We start from the raw sequence: 21,122 nt of genomic DNA, 5'->3' as shown, positions 1-21,122 counted from the left end.
TGACTAACCGATGGCACCAACATTTGCAAAAAAAATCAATGGTTATAATGTCGATGGTTATAATGGTTATAATGTTGGTCGATGAAGTTAATCATAGAAGTCGTAAGGTTTCAACACTTTGATGGCGTTGCAGAACTGGTCAGCGAAGTGGTCATCTAATGCGAATCGGTCGTTCTTCTGAAGAGCCCCCTTTTTTCGGTAGAAAAGTGGCTGTGCTGGCGATAAGTGTAAGTCATTGTCGTATAGGAGAAGCTAAAGATATAATGCAAGCTATTCAGTCGGCAATACTTCGCGCCCCGAATCGTGCATGTGGGATTAGCACGGTTTTATGCATGCACTTTTTATTTGTTGCGCTGGTACGCCAATCCATTACTGCAGGCGGAAAACATTCAAGCACCTAATGCTTTGCTGCATCACAACTTTATCCTTCGTTAAGGAAGAGAAAAACTCGAACAAAATGACTCGGAAGCACGCGCGCGTTAAGTTATAGCTATAAACGCCTACGGAGGGCGCTCAACGTTCGATTGATAGATGAAATAAATCAAATGAATTTTAGAAATGCTTATCTTAGTCGGATCCTAATTATCAGGTCGAGCGCTGGCGGCTGCCAAAAAGGGCTGCATATTACTGCAAAGACTGCGTCTTTGCAGTAGAAGCTCGACGCTGTCTTAAAGATGGGAAGAAAGATAATGAAACATTTATTGATAATACATACTTCGCTAGTGGCTGGATTTCCCAGTCCCGAAGACCATTGGCTCTTGCCGCATGCAGTCCGGGCTAGGTCAACCATGACCTGCTGCTGCACTGGGTCAGAAGTTGACGGGGTCGCTTCCCACTATAATATATTGTACTATTATGATTCTACGATATATTGGAATCGTTGTGGCACTCTCAGACCATATAAAATAAATTTGTGGCCGTCTGAGGACAGAATTTACATTGCGGATTGTAGAAACGAGAGCACGCCTATCTCGCACCCAGGCGCCTTCGGCGGTATACCCTCGCTCCCAGAGACGCCATAATTTGTTTGCAACTGCCAAGGCGCGCCTCGTTAGCATAGAATGCAGTGGCTCTGGGAGTTTAGAATGCGAAAAAAAGCGCCTGTTCACACTGCGCCCGCTTATAAAATGTCATCTGGTTACCACTGCGCTGTCATCTGATGCGACAACAACCAGCGCAAGAAGAAGATTGCTGAGCACTGCCTGTGAAGTTCACAGCGCATCACGAGAATCGTGCCAAAGCAGTGTTTCGCGATTGCACAGATTTCCTTTCACAACGAAAGACGCCGAGTTCCGCCGCGTTAGGATATAATTGCAATCAGCAGGAAAAACTACGAGCTCAGTGAAGTGTACAAGTAACTATACTTATTGCGTTTATTCAAGTGCCACTCCAGCTGTTCCACTATACAGCAGCGATTTGCGTGCAGTATGTCTGTAGTATGAGGCACAAAACTATTGCCGTACTCTTTCGCAGGCGGCATGTCAATATTAGGATACACTAATTACGACTCACGCGTGGATGCACGCACCGCGCATGTTTAGTACAAGTGCAACGACCTACTATCGTGATGCGTGAACGGCGCGTAAAGCATGACTTTCGACTCGGTCGAACTGCGACATGCCTTGACTGTAACTAGGCGAATCTGCACGTGCTTTCGGCTGGCGTCACCGTAGCATTTTAATATTTTATTCTGGCTGGCACTTTTGCAGCGCGTGTGTGTTCCCAGTGCCCGACAAGACTGGTAATTGATACACATATGTGGTGCATCAGCATAAGTTGGAACCAGATTCTAGCGCTGTATACGTTGACGCCGGCTTACAGCACAAATTCTGCCTTGTCAAAGCCAAGGCACGCCGCATTTCGACCGAGTTGAAAGAAACGCTTTCCGCTGTTCGCGTTTCTTTCAATCGCAAACTTAGTACGTACCTGATGAAGCTGCTTCCGTAGTCTGCAATGCACGTGCTGCAGACATTCCGGACTGTCAAGGAAGCTCTCCTCGGCGTTTCACACGAAATCAGTTTAAAAGTCTAGCACAGGAACAGCGTTAAACATGCTTACAGCCGCACTCGTGTTGTAAAGTTTCGCGTTTGATTCGCAGGGCGTCTGCTTGCTTGGCAGTTGAGTGTTGCTTCGCCGCGCTTGCAACAGACGGCGCCACGCGCTTTTCAATACGGCAGCAAGCACTGAGCTTGATGTGCTCCGGTGTACACACCGAATGAATGTCTTGGACAATAAATAAGGATTTGGAAAGAATGAGGATTATAATCGTTGGCACGCCATCTGCGATGACTTACCTAAATTAGGCTCACGTAGGGGGTAGAGTGCGCATACTCAGCCTGATGTGTTGCATGATATCAGTATAGGAAAGGAGGGGCCTGTCTTGTCTGAAGGGAGAAAAGCAATCATTGCACTTTTTGTGTTTCACGTACGTTATATTTCTCATAAATATTCAATGCTGAAGATATCTCACTAACTCATATAATCAATTCTTAACCGGTCCCCTGGGGTGGGTATGAACCATATTTGGGGCATCATCATTATCATCACCCAAGTACTAGCCAATCTTCCACAGTGGGTGTGAATCACAGTGTTCAGGCGAGCAAAAAGAAGGACGCATCAGGTCCAGTAAGTTGGATATTACGTAATTCCAATTGGAGATTTTAACTGTGTGATAATTACCCGAAGCAATGTACAAGGTCTTAACTGAGGTCGCTCTGCTTGGAATTCACGTGAGCTGCGATGCCTTGTCCAGCATTTCTAATTTATGAATGCGCACAATGTCGTGCATGGAAATACTTCGGTTTGGGCATGGCGCCGAGGGCCATCCTCCAGCAGACTTGACCGAGCTTATATACCACGTCCTTTAGAGGCGTTTGTCTCCGACTTACGTGTTACGCCTATCCCACCTTTTACTGTGCTGTGTACATCTCCGACCGTCGTCCGATTCTGTTAGAGCTCGAAAGAGAGAGAGGAAACTTTATTAGAACTTGGCCGGCAGCTTGGTCTTGGTGGCCTCAGATGGCGGCGCTGAGTCCCTGAACTCGGGCGGCATCTTCGGCCTGCCGGACAGCCCAGAGCTGGTCGTTGAGCTCCGAGCTTCTGAGCGCCGCCTCCCAGCGGCGGCGTCGCCGACGGAGAAGGTCCCCCGCGTCTCCCGCAGACGGGACGGCGGCGGGAACGAGTGAGCTCGAGGCTTCCTGTTGTCTGGTATTGGCAGCCGCCATAGGCGCATCGCGAACGGCGGCCGTTTCTCGACCATTGTTACCGGCGCATTCCCAGAGCATGTGGCGCAGCGTTGCTCTGCGCCCGCATGCTTTACATAGATCGGTAATGTGTAAGTGCGGGTAGCAGTGGCGTAAGACGACCGGGCTGGTGTAAGAGTGGGTTTGTAGTAAGCGATAGCTTACGGCATCGTGTCTGTTTAATTTGTCATGCGGTGGCGGGAACTTTCGCCTTTCCAGTCTGTAGTGTTGCGTAATATCTCGGAACGTGATGAGACGATCACCCCACGACCATTGTGGTCTGTGTTGTCGCTGCGTGTCTGTCGAAGTGTCTCGATCCGGCAGATCAGAAGCCCCGTTCTCGGGAGCGGAGGCGGCGGCCACGGAATGTGCCGCGGCTCGGCGAGTGAGACCTCGAGCCGCGGCGTGGGCCGCCTCGTTGCCCGGAAGCGGGACATCGGTGTGTGCCGGGGTCCAAAGGAGGAAGACTGTTAAATTTTGTTGTGGCGATCGCGACGCTGAGTCACCATCACCGCACATCTTAAGGATGCGGGCCGCTTCCCGCGAGACGCGGCCGCGCGCGAAGCCGCGGATTGCTGCCTGCGAGTCGCTGATTACGATCGTAGCGTTCGGCACCGTGGCGATTGCTAGGGCTATCGCGGCTTCTTCGGCCGCCTCCGTATGTCCCGTGGTCACCGTGGCGCTCGCGAGGCATTTGCCCGCACGGTCAACGACCGCAGCGGCGTGTGCGTGTCTCCCGTCCCCATATCTCGCGGCATCTACGTACACAACTTCGTCGCTAGTGCCGTACTTCTTTTGAAGGTCACTAGCTCGCTGGTTACGGCGCCCGACGTGGTGCGTCGGGTGCATATTCTTAGGAAGCGGCGGAACAATTAGGCGGTCGCGAACCGAGGCAGGAACATCCGCTTTTTCTCCCTGCTGAGTGTGGTACCGGATGCCAAGTGACTCGAGGATGTGTCGACCCGTCTTAGACCCCGACAAGCGTTCGTTTTGCGAAACGACATGGGCCTCAATTAACTCGTCGAGTGAGTTGTGCAGTCCAAGTTCTAGTAACTTTTCAGTGCTCGCATTCAGTGGAACTCCAATTGCTCTCTTGAAAGCCTTTCGTATTATACATTCAATCTTGTTTTTTTCTGAGCCTAGCAATTTGAGGTAGGGGGCAACGTATGTTATACGGCTTATTGCGTACGCCTGCACTAGACGGATCGCGCAGTGTTCGCGCATACCAGTACGTCTGTTCGTGATACGACGTAGGAGTCGGATCGTGTCGTCTACCGAACGACGTAGTCTTCGCACCGTCTCACCATTATGGCCGTTTGCCTGCAGGTGTAACCCCAGAATTCTAATTTTGTCTACGTGTGGAATGGGAGTGCCATCTGCCAATAGAACGCTTATTTTGTAGCACTCCCTTTCCTCGTCGCGCGGGGTTTTGCGACCTCTACTTGTAGGTTTGTAGATTAGAAGTTCCGACTTGGTTGCCGAGCATTCGAGGCCCGTTCCTCGCAAGTACTCCTGAACTTCGTCTACACCTGCCTGGAGCGTACGCTCGACGTGACCATCACAACCTCCGCCGGGAACCCAGAGGGTGATGTCATCCGCGTAGATACTGTGATACAATCCTTGTATGCCTAATAATTTCTCGGGTAGCCCCAATAGAACTAAATTAAAGAGTAATGGCGAAATTACGGAGCCTTGTGGCGTGCCACTCGAGCCCATCTCAAATTCTTGCAGTTCCACATCTCCAACGACGACGCGTACGCGTCTGCCGGCAAGGAAGTCACGTATGTAATTATATGTTTTTTGTCCTAGTCCTAATGTTTGAACTCTGTTTAAAATTGCTTCGTGTTTAACGCTGTCGAAGGCCTTTTTAATATCTAGGCCAAGGATCGCCTTGGTTGAGCTGGTAATGTCATCAACAATGTGGTGCTTCAGCTGAAGCAACGCGTCTTGTGCGGAGAGATTGCGGCGGAATCCTAGCATGGTGTGCGGAAATACATCGCGGACTTCGAGAAAGTCAGTCACGCGTTTGAGGACTGCGTGCTCCAGAACTTTTCCTACACAAGACGTGAGCGAAATTGGCCTTAGATTATCAAGCGCAACCTGCTTGCCCGGTTTAGGAATCATGATAACTCGAGCTCTTTTCCACGCTTCAGGAAGGGAACCGCGTTGCCAGCACTCGTTGATATAAGTCACAAATCGGGAGATTGACTCGTCATCTAAGTTGCGGAGAGCCTTGTTCGAAACCCGGTCCAGGCCGGGCGCCGATCGGGTGTTTAGTTCAAAAAGGACTGCCCGAATTTCCGCTTCGCTAAATTCGGCGTCTAGTTGCTCATTAGCAACGCCGTCATAATCTGGGTGTTGGACGCTCTCTGCCGACTTAAAGTAACGGTCACGTATTGCACCGAGCAGGTCGTCGCCTTTATGATCGTTCACAAGTCTCCGAGTTTTATGGCCTTGAGCGGCACGAGTATCTTCCGGATCCAATAGGTGCCGGAAAAGGCGCCAAGCACTCGCCCCGCGCATCTGTCGCTCGAGGCCGTTGCACAGGTCTTTCCATTGTGACCTACAGACTTGGAACGCATGTTCCTCAATTTCTCTGTCTAACCGTGCTATGCGTTTCCTCAACGCCCGGTTATGTCTTTGGCGTTTCCACCTCTTGAGTAGGGCGTGCTTTGCTTCCCACATGTGTAGGAGCCTGCTGTCGATTACTTCGAGCTTCGCTTCGGGCGGGATGTGGCACGTTACCGCGTCTACGTCCCGATTGAGCGTCGCGGTCCACTCGTCTATATCCGTGATCGGCTCGTCACCTCGCCCGCCTTCTGCTCGCTTTTTGCGGAACGCGTCCCACTGCACTAATTTGAGTTTACAGCCTGTGCTTTCAGAGTATGTTCTACGAACGCTCGGGCCCGTGTCTACCGTAATCTCTATCAGAGAGTGGTCACTCCCTAAGTCCTCCTGCGTGTTTTGCCAAGACGCCGCGGTGACATTCGACACGAACGCGAGGTCCGGTAGCGTGTCTGCGCTCACGCTGTTACCCCGGCGCGTCGGATCGGCGGGGTTCGCGATCAGTTCAAGCCGTTGGTCTTGCGAGTCTTCCCAAAGGTGTTTGCCCTTGAGCGTTTCACGCGTGTATCCCCAGGCCCCATGGGGCGCATTAAAATCACCTGCAACTAGCAGAGGTGCGCCGTTGGCGGCCGTGCTTGCTCTCCGGAGCAGCTCCCCAAATCGGTGCTGTAGCGTGGGTTTACTGTAGACGTTAAGTACAAACAGGCCTCGGCCGCGCTTAGGAATTAATTCTACAAAAACATGCGGTATCCTTACGCACTCAAGTTCGCGCTGCGCCACCGTGATGTTACGTCTAACTAGCACGGCGGCGACCGGCGCCGGACGCGGCGGGGGCGACGGCAGCGACCGCGGTCGCGCCGACGACGAGAGCGGATCGCCCCGCCTTCGGCGACCCGCGGCCGCCCCCGGCGTCCCACCACGCGCCGAGCGCTGAGTAGCACGTTTTTCTTTCCGCCTGTTGTCCGCCGCGGCCGCATTTATGGCTTTGTAACCAGCTAGTTTTGCCAGATAATTTGTTTCCTGCAAAAGGATAATGTCCGGTTTCGTCTCACGGCTTCGAATAAATTGCTCGAGATTTCCCCGCTTCCTCCTATATCCCCGGCAGTTCCACTGCCAGATCGTGTACTGTTGTTTGTGTGCGCGTGTCTAGCCATGGTGCTGCTTGTGTTTAATTTAGCCCATCGCCGTCGAGGCGACTGGGGTGCGGCTGAATCTGCGGCTCGGCGTCTGGCAGCGCGTTCTGCTGCTGCTGACTCTGTTGCTGTCTAGCGTAGGGCTTACTCACCGTTCTAATCGGTCTGCCCGCAGATGGCGGGAGTCGCGCTTCAATGTTTTCTATGCGCGCCGTGTGCGCGGTGAGCATTTGTGTCATTTGTTCAGAGAGCTTAGCTATCGCACTATTGAACATGTCATTCATCTGTGCCACCTGTTTAGCAAAACGTTCATCGAGGCTGGTCTCGATAGTATCGATTTGTTTCTGTAGCTTATCATAACGGCCAAATCGCTGTGTGGATTCGTGCCTGGCAGGATCTAGTGCTATCCTTTTCGCGGTACACGGGTGGTCTTCGCGTCCGCCTGCCCCCTCTCCCGAACTGCTCTCGTCATCCGTGTCCATCCCCGCCGCCTCGGGTCTCGACGGAGTCGAAGACCGAGGCGTCGGTGGTGGCGGCGCCGTCGACTGTTGCTGCGGTTGTTGCTTTCGTGGAGCCTCTCCTTTCAATTTGGAATTTTCCGCTCTAAGGGCGGCGTTCTCGCGTTTCAGCTCTGAAATTATCGATTGTAATGGTCCTAGGCGTTGTTCTAGCGCTCGCTCTACCGCTAGCTTGAGCTCGCTCCCACCGCCGCCACCGACGGCGGGACCGCCAGTACGTCCCGCCGAAACAACGCCGCCGGCGCGAAAGGCGGCTACATCCGCCCATCTCACCTGCTGCCATGTGCCCATGGGTCCTTGTTGTTGCGGCTGCCGCCACGTCTGATGCTGCTGACTTTGTTGGGTGCCTTGGTTGACAGCTGCGGCGCCCGGAACGGCGCCACCGCGCGTCTTCGACATGCTTCTCGGCCTTGGTGTCCAGCTGCGAGAGCGGGACCGGGATTTACCGCCGCCGCCTCTCGCGTCTCGGCTTGTCGAGCGTCCTCTTCGGGTGGCGTTAGATGAATGGCTGTCAAACGCCGGATAATGATTGTAGTAACCTCCGTTGCCTTCGGTGCTAATGCCGCTGTTGTAGATGCTGTCGGACGCTGCGGCCGCTTACTCTTCTTCACGCCGCTTTCGCTCTAGGCGGCGACGCTTGACTATGTAAGGAGTCTTGTATCTCGCCTTGCAGACGCGGTCACCCGTGAGATGATCCTTGCCACATAGTTGACACCGCTGCTCGCAGCGATGGTCAGACGGTGGGTTACTGCTTCCGCAGCCACGGCAAATCTTGTCGGCAGGGTTGGGACACACGTCGGAGCGATGGCCCAGCCTCCCGCACGCGTAGCACACGTCGATGTGCTTTCTGTAGAGGGAGCATCTCACAAGCATAGGTCCATAGTATACGTGTCTGGGAACACGGAAACCGTCGAACAATACGATGATGTTGTCCGTGGTGCCCATTCGCTTGGCATGCAGCACGCTGGGGTTGCGCTGCGTCACTAGGTTGTTAACGATGTCCTCCGGGCTCTCGTCTTTGGAAATGTTCCTAATCAGGCCCTTGGAAGTGTTCTCCGGGGCGGCCTGATAGGCGTTCGCCTCGAACTCTCGGTTCCCGATGCAAAGCTTGCTGATGGCTCCGTAGCGTTTGGCTCTGTCCGCGGACGGAGTGCTGAGCACCACGACGTTCTGTTTAACGTTGAGGCAGATGCTGTCCTCTCTAGCCGCTTCTCTACCGATACCTGCCGCGTTACGAAGGCAGCAGTAAATGCGATCTATCTTGTATTCAGCCCCGTTGAATCCGCCGCGGGGGCGCACAATGATCCTGTAGTCATCGGGCGGTAACTCTGGCATTCGGCTCGCCTTAGCGAGGTGCTGCAAGTAACGAGCACACTTCTTTTTATTCTGCGCCGCTGTGGCAGTATCCGGGGCAATCCCTGTAGTCGCCGCGGCAGCCGCCTGTTGCTGCGTCTCCGTCTTCTGGTCTTGCGCTGTCTCGGACGCGCCGTCGGCCTGTTTCGTTCTCTTTACGCTGCACCATCCTGCTCCCTCGCCGAAATCTTCCGGCCGAATGTCCTCTCCTTCTACCTCTACGACATCCATTTAGCCCTGGCAAAGGCCTTGTACGCTGCCGTCGGGGATCGGGAGCTCCGAGGAGGTCCGGCGACACGTTAGGCTTGCAGGCCCCACCGCCGCAGCGGCCGGCCTATGGCGTCGTGCGCAGAGACGCTGGACTTGGCGTTCTTGCTTTCGTGGTGGAATAAAAGGCGCCAATAAGTGGCTAAAAAGTGGTCCCACCTGGCAAAACTTGGTGTCAGGGAAGTCCTTGAAACTGCCGTCGATCGATGGTGAGAAGCGTTTTCCACGATAAATTCGACAATCCACCAAAAACATAGGAAAGTTGCGGAGCCGACGCGTAACACGTCCGCTCACCGTGGCCCCCTAGCGGCGTCCCTAGAGCTCGAAATCGAATTTTTTTTAGAGAAACCATGGCGTCTTGATGTGCGCGTCCTTCAGGACGCGTGCTTTCGGTCTGATTTGACCCGTGCAGTACGGGTGGCACTAGCTGCGACTGGTGCACATGATTGGGATGCGCTTAAAACGCAGTGGCGCCTGCACTGCTCACTTAACTGGCGTTGACTTCGTCGTCGCGTTTCAGAGGAACTGGCTGATCGAAACGCCTTCTCCTCTGATGCGTGCTTGGAAGGATGAACGCTTCTAGCGTTTGATTGCCGTGTGTGTGTGTGTGTGTGTGTGTGTGTGTGTGTGCGTGCGTGCGTGCGTGCGTGTTTGTGCGTTTGTGTGTGTGTTTGTGTGTGTGTGTGAAAAACATTTATAGAGAGTTTGCCGGCCCATGCCCATTACACTGGGGGAGTCCTTATTCCGGGACCTCGCTGGATGGACAAGGCTGCTAACCGCGCTCGTTGGACCAGAGCTCTGAGCCTTTAGCCATGAGCTATTGAGTAGGGCTGCCTCCCATGCCTCTCTAGTAGGGGAAGGGTTAAGGGGAAGGGAAGGATTCACCTGACATGCCCACACCATGTGAAAGTAGTTGGAGACTTCCCCACATTAAGGGCACCGCCCGTCGACTTTCGATTCACAATGCTTTACTAATGCAGGACACGACACAGTGTTTGTCTGCATGTGCCTTAAGATTCGTAAATCGGCTTTTCACATGGCCTTAGCTGGCACCGAAAAAAGTCGGTGTTGTTTGCAATAGTACATCAGAATTTTTCTGAACCACAGAAGCGGTTGGCTATAGTCTCTGAGCCGAAAAAGCCTGGGTGAGGTGCCCGGTGGTTAAGTGCGCGGGCGGCTGCACCCACAGTTTGAGTGAGGGGCCTGAATACATGACGGCTCGCGTTAAAATTTGATTGCTGCCTCGTCTCTGGCGGTGGCTGCGTGGCGTTGTAGGTATAACCCTTGTGCACATCATGAGGTGCTTTACGCTATGCGAGGCAGTCGTTTTTTTTTTCAATTTTTTTTTGGGTGGGGGGGGGGCAGTCACAATCATCTGTTTCTATGACTACGCAAATAGCACTTGCGTAGCCGCATCATACATCGATCCGTTTTCTTCGCGCACTTTGTAACTATGTCGTGTTCGGCCGTACGGACGAACTGTGACAGCACTGGCAATGCTTACTGGTTTGTCTCATGTTCCCCAACAAGCTGCTGATTGTCTAACCGTCCCTTTATCACCTGAAGAGGTAGAGGCGGCATTGCAATCTGTGAAACGTGGAACAACCATATAGGCCACATGGTTTTCCAGTTTAGGTTTACTTGGCATTTTAGAATGGGATTGGAACAGCCTTCACCGGGGTCATCCGGAGATGTTTCGAGGATGGTGTTTTTCCATCCAGTTTTCGAGATGGCCGTATTGTACTTATTCCAAAAGGTGACACTTCAATGCTTAGTCTAGAAAATTAAAGGGCCTGTCGTTAGCGTTACTATAAGGTATCTTCGACCGTAATTGTTCGACATCTGAGGGCTTTACTGAACACGTTTAGCGAACACGTGAACACAGCGACGTTTCCTTTGTCCAGCCGACGTTCTTAGAAGTATCAGTAGTAGTGGGAGTCACGCAGGTCTCGTCACTAGAAGGTGAACGGAACTAACAAGCGGACTAAACGGGGTAACTTATCATGGAGGCGTGGTTTCGAATCCGGGCATTTATGGGCTGAAGGCATGCGCCACTCTCAATGGGCTATTCATTAACGTTTGTTTTCTTTATTGAACTGGGCGATGCACCCTCGCTTGCAGAACGTGAATTCCTGAAAAGATAGTGAATGCGTTCTGCTGACGATTGCAGCGCATTTGGAAAGTGGAAGGCTTCATATGAACATATGGTTACAATTAAGGTAAACGCATAAACGTTGGGGTACCTTCGATATTAAATACGAGCAAAGCGATCTGAACTTTTGTGAGGCGCAAACCAAGGCAAAACGTCTATAAGTGCTTAAGATAGTCATATAGATAACAAGGAAAGCATACCTGACAGTGTTCTGGCGGAAAATCTCATGCAATGAGAAGTTCGTTAAAACCAAAAAGAAAAGACCATTGCCTGAGCCGGCATGTCGCGTGTACTCGCTTTGACAGTTGATGAGCAATCGCGAGCACTGTAAATCGAGCGGTGATATTTACGACAGCACATATGGCACATAACATCGCCGGAAATCCCCCGGCTCGCGGCGCTCCTAGAGACGCCATTGTCTGGGCCTGTGCATCACGGGATCTGACTTTCACAAACCTGGTGTGAGAAGGCGTATTTCAGGACGGGGGGTGGATTTGCGACACTGCGTCATCGCGCTATAGCCAACCACTGTATCCAACGCTTCGCTGTCCTATGGTTATCACCACCACAGAGTTTCCTAAATATTTACTAGAGGAAACTTTGGCGCTAGTGTCCATGAGAGCTGCAACGCATAGCGCTTCAGCGAGCATGGGAATTATGGGTGGGACATGGATTAGCCTAGTCTTCGTACTTTATGTTCGTTCTGACTTCTCGTGGTTTGAAGTTGCTTTGTCATGAAACAACAATCTGCAAATGTTCGGCAGTTATGCTTTGCCACCTTAATCTTTTAGGCTTACCACTTCAAATTGGGTAATGAAGGGAAAAATGGCTTGTTCTTTTCTTAGGAACAAAACCAAAACACTGCAATGAACCGAGTCACAAGTGCGTTTGCTGCACGCGAGCACAAAGACTATAGGGAAATCCATGTCAAACTCTTATAATTCTCACGGTCGCTGAACGATCGCAGTGCCAGTGTGCCCTCTAGTTAATTTTAGGAAACTCTATGGTTGTCACGACGCGTGAGTGGCTTAAACTTTATCAGCCATTGATTATGGTTTTGCTCTGAAGGGAAACAACGGCTAAAGTTTGTATTGCATAAGCTATTCCAAAAGACTGCGGGTTTGGGTCATTGAGTACAGAACTATTGATCGACGTGCATCATGGCATACGTGGTTTAGGGATGATGACGTGATTGTCAAGTTATTTCCACGAGTATAGGCGATACTAAGCCACAGTTGGAATTTTTTTTTCGTGAATACGCAGCACTGTTTTTCAGATTAGCCATTATTTAAACGCATTTATTCATATGCTATCTTGTGAACTTTATTACGAGAGCCTGGAATTGCACCGCTATAGATTTTTGCTGTAAAAGCAGCACTAATAAGAGAATTACTTGTAAAATTTATCGACCTCTACGTCGAATGTTACTCGACGCCTTTCAGTTTTGCACATAGTTACACAGTTTTACACATTCTTACACATAGTCTACGAATAGCGTTTCCCATATAGCGCACAATAGCTTACAACTCAAAATTTTCCGCTCTTGAAAGAGCTGGCCGAGGGGATACTTGGTTCAGTGTCATGTGTAGCGATATGTAGGTATCTAGAATTGACTTTACAAAATAACCAATACTTAGCTAGCTTCAAACAAAGGCACTCTCAAATCGTACGCATGATGTTCATGGTTCAAACTGTGCCAGCGCAAATAATCGTAATTATACTTCATATGGTGAGAACGTTAAATGCTTAGTAGATTTCACTGCTTCGATTGTTGCCTTGAACAATACTTGACCACTTGTTTAAACGTTGCCTCCAACGACACCCCGTGCTCAGTAATCTTTCATCTCGAGAGCTGTGGTCACGTGAGCGAAGAACGCTGTTCAATATTAATTTAAAAAACACGGTAACCCGAGCATTTGAGAATATAACTTCAGCTACATTAGATCTACAATAACCACAGAAGTACCTGTTTGTTTACAATGAGGTAAACTTCCTCAAACTACATGTAGTTGCGCAGTCAACTATCGCTTATCAAGCACTTGGCTGCCGTGGCGATCACGATAATTGTGCGCCAATTTAATAAAAGATTGTACGAGCAACTCGCCGTTATGGATCACTTATTCGGGGAAATTGGAGCGTTTATTTGATATATACGATTCACTAACGCTAGAGTAATCAAGGTCAGTTTTATTAATAAAATTTGCAGAGAAACATCACTGAGAGCGGGAGATCATAACAAACTAATTTAGTGTTTTTCCGGCCTAATTTGTGCCAACAGCTCCATTGGGGCCATATTCAGCTACTATCCCCTTCTTGTATACAATGTGCTGTTATGCTAATGAATATAAGGCAGTAACTACACCAACATCAGTGGTAGCAATAGTTGAGGGTGAGAGTGCAACGGCGAGCTAACAAGCTGGAGCCTCTGTATTGATTTTAGTTTTCTTTCCTTATCAATCCTTCTTCTGCGCTAATACTGTTTCAGTATCCCACAAGATAGTCAACCTACATTGCTTGAAATATTGATGCTACTTTATTAGCTTTCGAGCAGCACGGGTAATGTTAAAGTGCGACAGAAGTTGTTTGTCTTCACCTCTGACGCAGGCTGAGATTACCGAGTTGAGCGCGCGGCACTGACCTACTGAGACGAAGATGGCGAGAGCCGATGGCTCCGACCCCGCCATGACAGAAAGAGCAGATTCACTGGAGAGCTCTTCGACGAATTCAACCTTTGATCGCCAGATGCTGCTGCCTTGCACAGCTACCGCTGAAAGTGCGTGTCAGCTTGTCGATCATCTCTCCATGTTGAACGAGGTCCTCTTTTGGGCTGAAATCGAACTGAGAGAGACGCCGAAAACGTGTGGTGAGCTGTCTCTAGCCAGCTTCGCAAACAAGAATACGAATATTCAGAACGACGTGGGGAAGACCAGCCGAGCAATATCCCTGTTTCTTTCGCTGCTCAAGGCACATGCATGCATATATCACGTCAAGATTCATTACGACGTGCTTGTCGCATATGGACGACCAATTTGCGATGCCCTCAAATGTAGCCATTCGGTTAGAGCACTAATAATTGATATCGGAGCGTCTGTGGTGAACAAGTACGTCGATGACGCCTTGTTTTCGATGAAATGCTTGGACTTATTGGAATGTTTAGCCGTTTCGTCATGCGACGAACTGTGGTTTTCTCTGCCGAAAGTCATTCGGATTCACTCATCACTGACTACTCTCAAGATTTCCGAGTTGCGCCTGCGAGGCAGCAGGGCCCAGGACCTGATTGCAGCGCTGAAAGAAAATAGTACGCTCAAAGAGCTGTCGATCCACGGTTCGGTGATATGCGAGGCCGGACGAGGTGTGTTCGCGGACTACTTGAAGATCAACACTTCACTCATCACCCTCAGTGTAGGCGAAGATGACGTCAGCAATAGAAACTGCTTCAACTGGATGGCGGAAGGCATCCTCGTAAACGAAGTGATCAAGAACTTAAGTCTTACCAACATTCTTTTCGATCGAGTGAATGCGGCACTGGCGGCGCGGATCTTCAGCGAAAATAAAACCATACGCAGTTTTCACGTGGCGTACTTCCCTCAAGCATTATCTCTCCAGCCGGGCACCGATTACAACTTGTGGCACGCACCACTGTCAAACAACGACACCCTAGAGGAACTCGGACTGCCCTTTTCTATCTGGAAGCCGGAGCAGTGGGCCGATTTCTTCTGGATTGCTGCTAGAAAAGCGAATCTGAAAAGAATCAATGTTTTTGTGCACGTGACCACTCATCGCAAACTGCCAACGTTGTGCAAGGTACTAAAAGAAAGCGGAGCCGAAGAGAAGGTATTGCTCGGAACCTACTTCGTTCGTCACGACGTGGACTTGATGTACTCGAAGGCGTTCTCGGACGTAGACATGTTCTGCTTTGGCGATAGATTAGGACAGTTCGTTTGCCTATTGCAGCCGTTTACCCACATAACTTCCATAAGGTTCACTATCAGGATAGGAAATCTGCCACTGGCTTCGTCCGTCGCCTCGTACATCCAAGCTACGACGTCACTGCAGAAACTGCGTCTCACCTTGTATGGTGATGAAAGTGACACGGAAGAGAATACGGACACATCTTGGGCAGAGATAGCTGGCGCCCTGTCTCTAAACAGGAGCATTAATGAACTAGGAGTATACGTAGATATAGATTACGGTGACAGTGACGAGGAAAGTAACGTCATCGCTGTGCTTTACCGAGAGCAAATAAAGCGGCTTGCCGAAGCGATTCGGTGCAGTACCACCATACGAAGAATCTACTTCGGCGCGGGACATTCAGTCGCGGTCGCCACCTTTCTGAGTTCTTTCTCCGAGCGCGTCACCGACAACTACATCCTCGTCGGCATCAACATATGCGGAACGTTGAGCACAGAATCGGCACAAGACTGTTTTAAAGTACGGGACACTGTACGCCGAAACAGCGGCCTTCTCGGACGTGCTGCGCAGTTCATTCAAGGACTTGCATTGGGAAGGTGAGTATCGCACAGTAAATACTTGTATCCCGGTGACATTCACTAAAATTTAGGTTGTGAAGTAAACAGGCGGAAGAGTTGTGTGGATTCAATAAGACACTTGTTACAACGCGAAGCCTGAGTTATACGACTTGAGAAGGTAATGCACCGCATACATTGAGTCGTGTGCCATACAGCAGTGAGGACGTGCACAGTGTAGCTTCTTGTGAAGACTCAGGCATAGCAAGAAAATAGTGCGTGTCTTGTACGAGCGTTATGTGGTGACAGCCACAGAGTTTTCCCATATAAGCCCAATGCATTCTCATGTATTCGAAACGTGAATCATCAGGGTCACGTGATGCACGTACTTGAGATTGTATCGTCGGAAGCTCGTATTATAACGGCATGATTGTGACGTGAACACTTACGTAAAGGCGAAAATTAGCACAGGACCAGATCCGCAACAACATTACGAGGTTATCAGGCGTAGTTTCTGTGATCACTTGTTGTACAAGAATGTGGCACGTTTTAATACACGAATACCGTAGTTTTAATTTTTTCATCGTTAAAAAACAGTGAACTATAAATCGTTACCGTTTTTTTCTCAAGTAAATAGACACTTGCGCGTTTATCTTTATTAACATATGCATATAAATTAGAATGTTCTCACTCACTGTGACATCGAACATAATATAAGATCGTGCTGTCATCACAAACCGTCCACGCTAAATTGCTTAACGAACTCTTCTGCTCTAATTCAAAAGCGGCACGACCTGTTAAATAAAGTATATTACCATCTATGTCGCTTGTTAGTGGCTAAAACTAATTCATTTACCTCTAGAAGTAGTGCCGGGCTGAACAATTTATATACTTGGATTTAAGCATGTGCATTTGTTTTGCTCGCGAGAATTTAATATGCAGCATTATATAGTTTAAACAGTGCTACGGGTACGTGTCTCATTATCTCAGTTCTTGTCAAACTTGTCCAGTGTTCAGCCATACGGGAACGAATTTGTGCATAGCACAATCTGAAGAAAACTAGGGAGTCCTTTCCGATTTATTTTAACTCAAAAGTGTTTTATGCCGGGGTTCACCACGATGGGTACGCTGGCGCGCTTCTGTCACGGAACTGACGTTGAAAAATACATTCTAAGAGATGCCAAAGAAGCCAACTAGAAGGCAAGAATACTTCGTGCGGGACTGATCCAGCAACCTATTGATTCTGAGCACGCAGTGCCGACCACTACGCCACGAGGCGTACGGTTTTTGGATTGGTAATGTCAAGTCATTCATATACACCATTACATGGTTAAGCAGTCCTCAGAGACTTCGAAACTTTAGCGGATTTTTTGTTACTAGTGGCGAAGTGACGTGACAGGCTCGTGTTAGGTAAAGTAACTGTATATGGTCCCTACGGAAGCAAAGCAGTGCATAGGTCCGCCATCTTGCTTGGTTAGCAACCACTGGTATGCGGCGAAGTCACAAGTCACCCTCTGTTTTTGCAGGCGATACGCCTGCCGTGATGCATAAAGGCATACTTAGCTTGCGTCCTTCACGCATTGTTTTCAGTGCTTGAAGGCCACTTTTCGGCCCGATTGCCAACAAAATGCAACGTATTAGAGCTGCCTAAATACCGTGGTAAAAAAAAAGCGACGTTCTTGCTCAGCGTGTGGCGAAAAGTGCAGAGCGAACATTATCAACCTATTCTGTCTTGCGACACTCATTTTTTATGCATTTCACCCATTCTAGGAGGTTTTGACTGCATAACGAGCGGGAACATTCAGCATTATCATTATGCTGGTGTAATGCGACATTCATTGACCTTTACGGTACATGAAATCACCCGATGAGTCTCGGTGGATATAACGCAATGAAGAATTATGCCTCACCCTTTTTAAGTGCGTAAGAGCATGACGACGCACTCTTTGCACAATTCGCGTTGTGTGATGCATGGTTGTTGTTTCACCGCTACAAAATGCTTTACTGCCCATGTTAACGCAAATTTTCACCCGATATGCAGCCTCATAAAGTCAGCTTAGAGCGCAGCTTCTAGCTTTGGCGTAGCTTTGCGGTAGAGAACTGTACTACCACGTGAAAGACTGTGGTTAGATTCCCAAGTAAAACATGTATGTTTTCTTTCACGTAAATTTTTATTTTTTATCGTGCAATTGTGGTCACGGACACCGGCGGCGGCGGTGTACACATAGAGCTGATGCGCAGTCACTCGTACCCGTGCATGAACCGCGTTCAGAAAAGGCGCGAAGACCAGCCGGATTCGCTTTGAACGTGACTTGCGGTGTTTCGCGCCAATGCAGCGGCGTTGTCAGAAAACACAAAATTGGCCTGAGCGTCAGGTTATCCGCAATGCATTGTTGCTAGCGGCGCCGGAAAACTGTTGCTCTATTCTGGTCCCGTGGGGATAATATACAGTTATTCTAGAGGTTAGGTTTCAGTGACTTTGGCGTTAGGCGTAATCTTAAGGTCGTCGCCTTGACGAAGAGGAGGAGGAGGGGGAGGAGGAGGAGGAAAAAACGTTTACTGAAAAGAGCGCTCCCTCTACGGAGTGTGGTCGCTTCTGCACGCGCGCTTATCCTATTTGTAATTCGGGAGAAGACGAAAGTCAGTTCGCATGCTGACGCGGCCGCGTTTACGAAAAGAGCGCGGTGCTGACAAACGACGCAGGAAGAATTGTGGCAGTTGTTCGCGCTTGTCCTGTGTATACTTGTGCGCTCGATTCGCGCGACTTTGTCTGAACAGCGTGCTTTTAAGTGTCGAGCTGTGACAGCTGTTAGTCCGCGCGATTCCTGTGTATGCTTACGTCGTGCGTGCTTTCTGGTTGAGCTGTTTGCTGCAAGTTTAGAGCTGCTTGCCGTTCTTAACGTGATTTTGCAATTTATTGCTGTTGCTGAAACAATGCACAATGAACGCTCAACTACCTTTGTAAAGAAGCGTTTCACTTTCGTGTTATACCGATTCCTGTATAGGGGGATCAAGCCACGTTTTGTTTTTTCTGTAATTCTGTCTTCTCATGTATATGACGCTGCATATGGGTAAATTGCAGTGCGTTTGCTCAAGTCGAATCGCGCGTCCGCTACACAAGAAGGTCCATTTCAATGGCGCAGGCGCTGCGCCGGAGCACTCGAGCAAGTATGGCGCCACGCCGGACTGCTCGAAGAGCTCGCTGAGCAACAGAGCCTCAGCGTAGCCGAGGTCACACCGATAGTTCGGCGGGGACTTCGCAGCATCGAAGGCCTGCACGACTTCATGCGGCTGGCCGGCGTTGTCCAAGACAGCGTCGTGTGCGAGCCTCGCCAAGGCGGTCGACCTCAACTGTACACTCTCAACGAAGACTGCTGGAGGCTAGTGCGACGTTGTCTGGTGCTCGACGACGTTAAACAGCCTTCAGAGCGCCGTGGGTGTCAATGACTGGCCTTGCATGCAATTTCGCAAGAAATTTGCGATGCATAAAAAAAGGAAAAAAAAAACAGACTGGGCGTTTAAATCTGCATAGACACGTTATTTGTAATCCAGCATTATTCGATTTTTCAGGGATTCAAAACAGTTGTTTTGGTAGCTTTGCCGCGATACAATGAGTGTTGCGACGCCCACACCCGTATTTCTGTGATACAGAATGTGTTAAGTCAGCAAAGAACGTATCCAATGAGCTTCTTTTGAACGTATATTTTCTCTGTATTCAATAATGGACTTCTCATCCCTCAATGTAAAACTAGAAAGCTCGCCGCCGAGAGCATCTGAAGCGTTAAGTGGGAATTTTTTCAGACAGCATATTGGGCGTTAAGTGGAATCTTTTTTTTTTAAATCACGCAGTGTAATGCTTGACATGTATAACGACGATGAACACCTCATATAGGAGGACACAAATTTCCCTTCAAGGAACTCTTCCTTTTGTCATTTTGTGGCAATTTCTTATCCTTATTCAAGTGAAACTTTATTCTACGAGTTCACAAAGGTTTCCTGAGGGTTCCACTTTATATAATCGATTCATCGGCTGCGTCAATGTCATCGCTGTACAGAAGGCAAGCAGAATTCATTCTACTAGCTATAAATACTTGGCGAAGTTTAGTATTGCACGCTGACTTCGCCACAGTGTTGATAGACTGACTAAGCGGCGGCGGAGACGCGTTCGCACGCGGTGTTCCATTCAAGACTTCCGCAAATGCCCCTAATGCCGTTTTAAGGACGATAGTCTTTCTTGACTAAACATTTTGGTCTGTCTGCCTGTCTGCACTATTGTCTATTCGTCCACCCTTATCAGTACTGGGTACGCTGAACGGCACCAGCCGATAACAGAAACGGCCGACTTCATCCGCAGCGACCACCAATGTTGCTCTAGGTTCAGCGTTCATATACTTGTGCGATTGTCTATTAAAAATGGCAGCATATCCACGGAGTGAATGATTGAGAGGGGGGCGAAACATTCGTCCGTCTATTCGTTCTTGCTTCCATCCGTCTATGCATCCGTCTGTGTGACCACCCGTGCGTCCATCCGCCCGCCCGTGCGTGCGTCTGTTCGTGCGTACACACGTTCTTCTGTGCATCCGTCCCTGCGTCCGTCCATGCATCCTCCTCTGCGTCCGTCCATGCGCCTATCCGTGCGTGCAGCCATCCGTGCGCCCGTCCATGCATCTGTCTGTGTTTCCGATCGTCCATCTATTCAGCCCTCCAAGTACAACCATCCAGCATCTTTTCATCAGATATTCCCTTTGTAGAAGCACCGCCATCCAGCGGACATTCCAAGGACACAACGAGAAGTGGCACACGCACATTTTTTACGGCTTGCGCTTCTTGTCTACTTCCCACCTTTAACCACCCCAAGTTCATGGTATATACTAGTTCACTGTATACATGGCACTGCTGCTCAACGCTCACTAAACCTTTTTAAAACAAAGGAGGTTACGCCCAACGAGTATAACGTACCAACCCTTTCTCGTCAGATAGTCCTCAATGTACATGCCAATGGCTGCTAATGGGGAACGAGAGACAGGAGAAGTCGGCTTTCAGTTAACGTGCACGCTGCGAATGTTTTATTGTTCAACAACGCACTGGAGAAATCTCCCTCCGGCACCACCTTGCAGGTCAAAACGTAAGTCTGTTTACACACTACGACTACTACGAGGGACAAATGGGTGCCGCTTCAAGCAGCATTGCCCCTAAAAGCAATTATTGCGAATACCTGAGGCACCCTAACACGCATTTATTCTGAATGTGCGTCTTTTACTAGAAAAGGCATACATTAGTAGCTCTAAAGACCATAGCGTTTATTACGCTGCGCTAACCATGCGACGTTTGCACGAAAAAGCCAATGTGTTTCCAACGCTTTGCTAAGACGACACGGTGGTGGCACCTACTCGTCGCCTTGCGTTCTACACTTTAACACATCTGAG

The 21,122-nt window shown here is 49.7% G+C and overlaps 1 protein-coding gene across 1 annotated transcript; it reads left to right on the top strand.

Annotated features, from left to right (window-relative positions):
• Positions 1-13,813: 13,813 nt before the first annotated feature.
• LOC142817811 (uncharacterized) lies at positions 13,814-19,204 on the top strand. The gene is made up of 2 exons (XM_075895625.1): positions 13,814-15,738; positions 18,840-19,204. The coding sequence occupies exons 1-2, from the start codon at positions 13,883-13,885 to the stop codon at positions 19,141-19,143; spliced, it is 2,160 nt and encodes a 719-aa protein (XP_075751740.1). The 5' UTR covers positions 13,814-13,882; the 3' UTR covers positions 19,144-19,204.
• The last annotated feature ends 1,918 nt before the right edge of the window (positions 19,205-21,122 follow it).

This window comes from Rhipicephalus microplus, chromosome 5 (assembly GCF_043290135.1).
Source record: "Rhipicephalus microplus isolate Deutch F79 chromosome 5, USDA_Rmic, whole genome shotgun sequence".
NCBI classification, from domain to species: Eukaryota; Metazoa; Arthropoda; class Arachnida; order Ixodida; family Ixodidae; genus Rhipicephalus; species Rhipicephalus microplus.
Note: the sequence above shows the minus strand (reverse complement) of the source record. Positions and strands in the feature narration are given on the sequence as shown.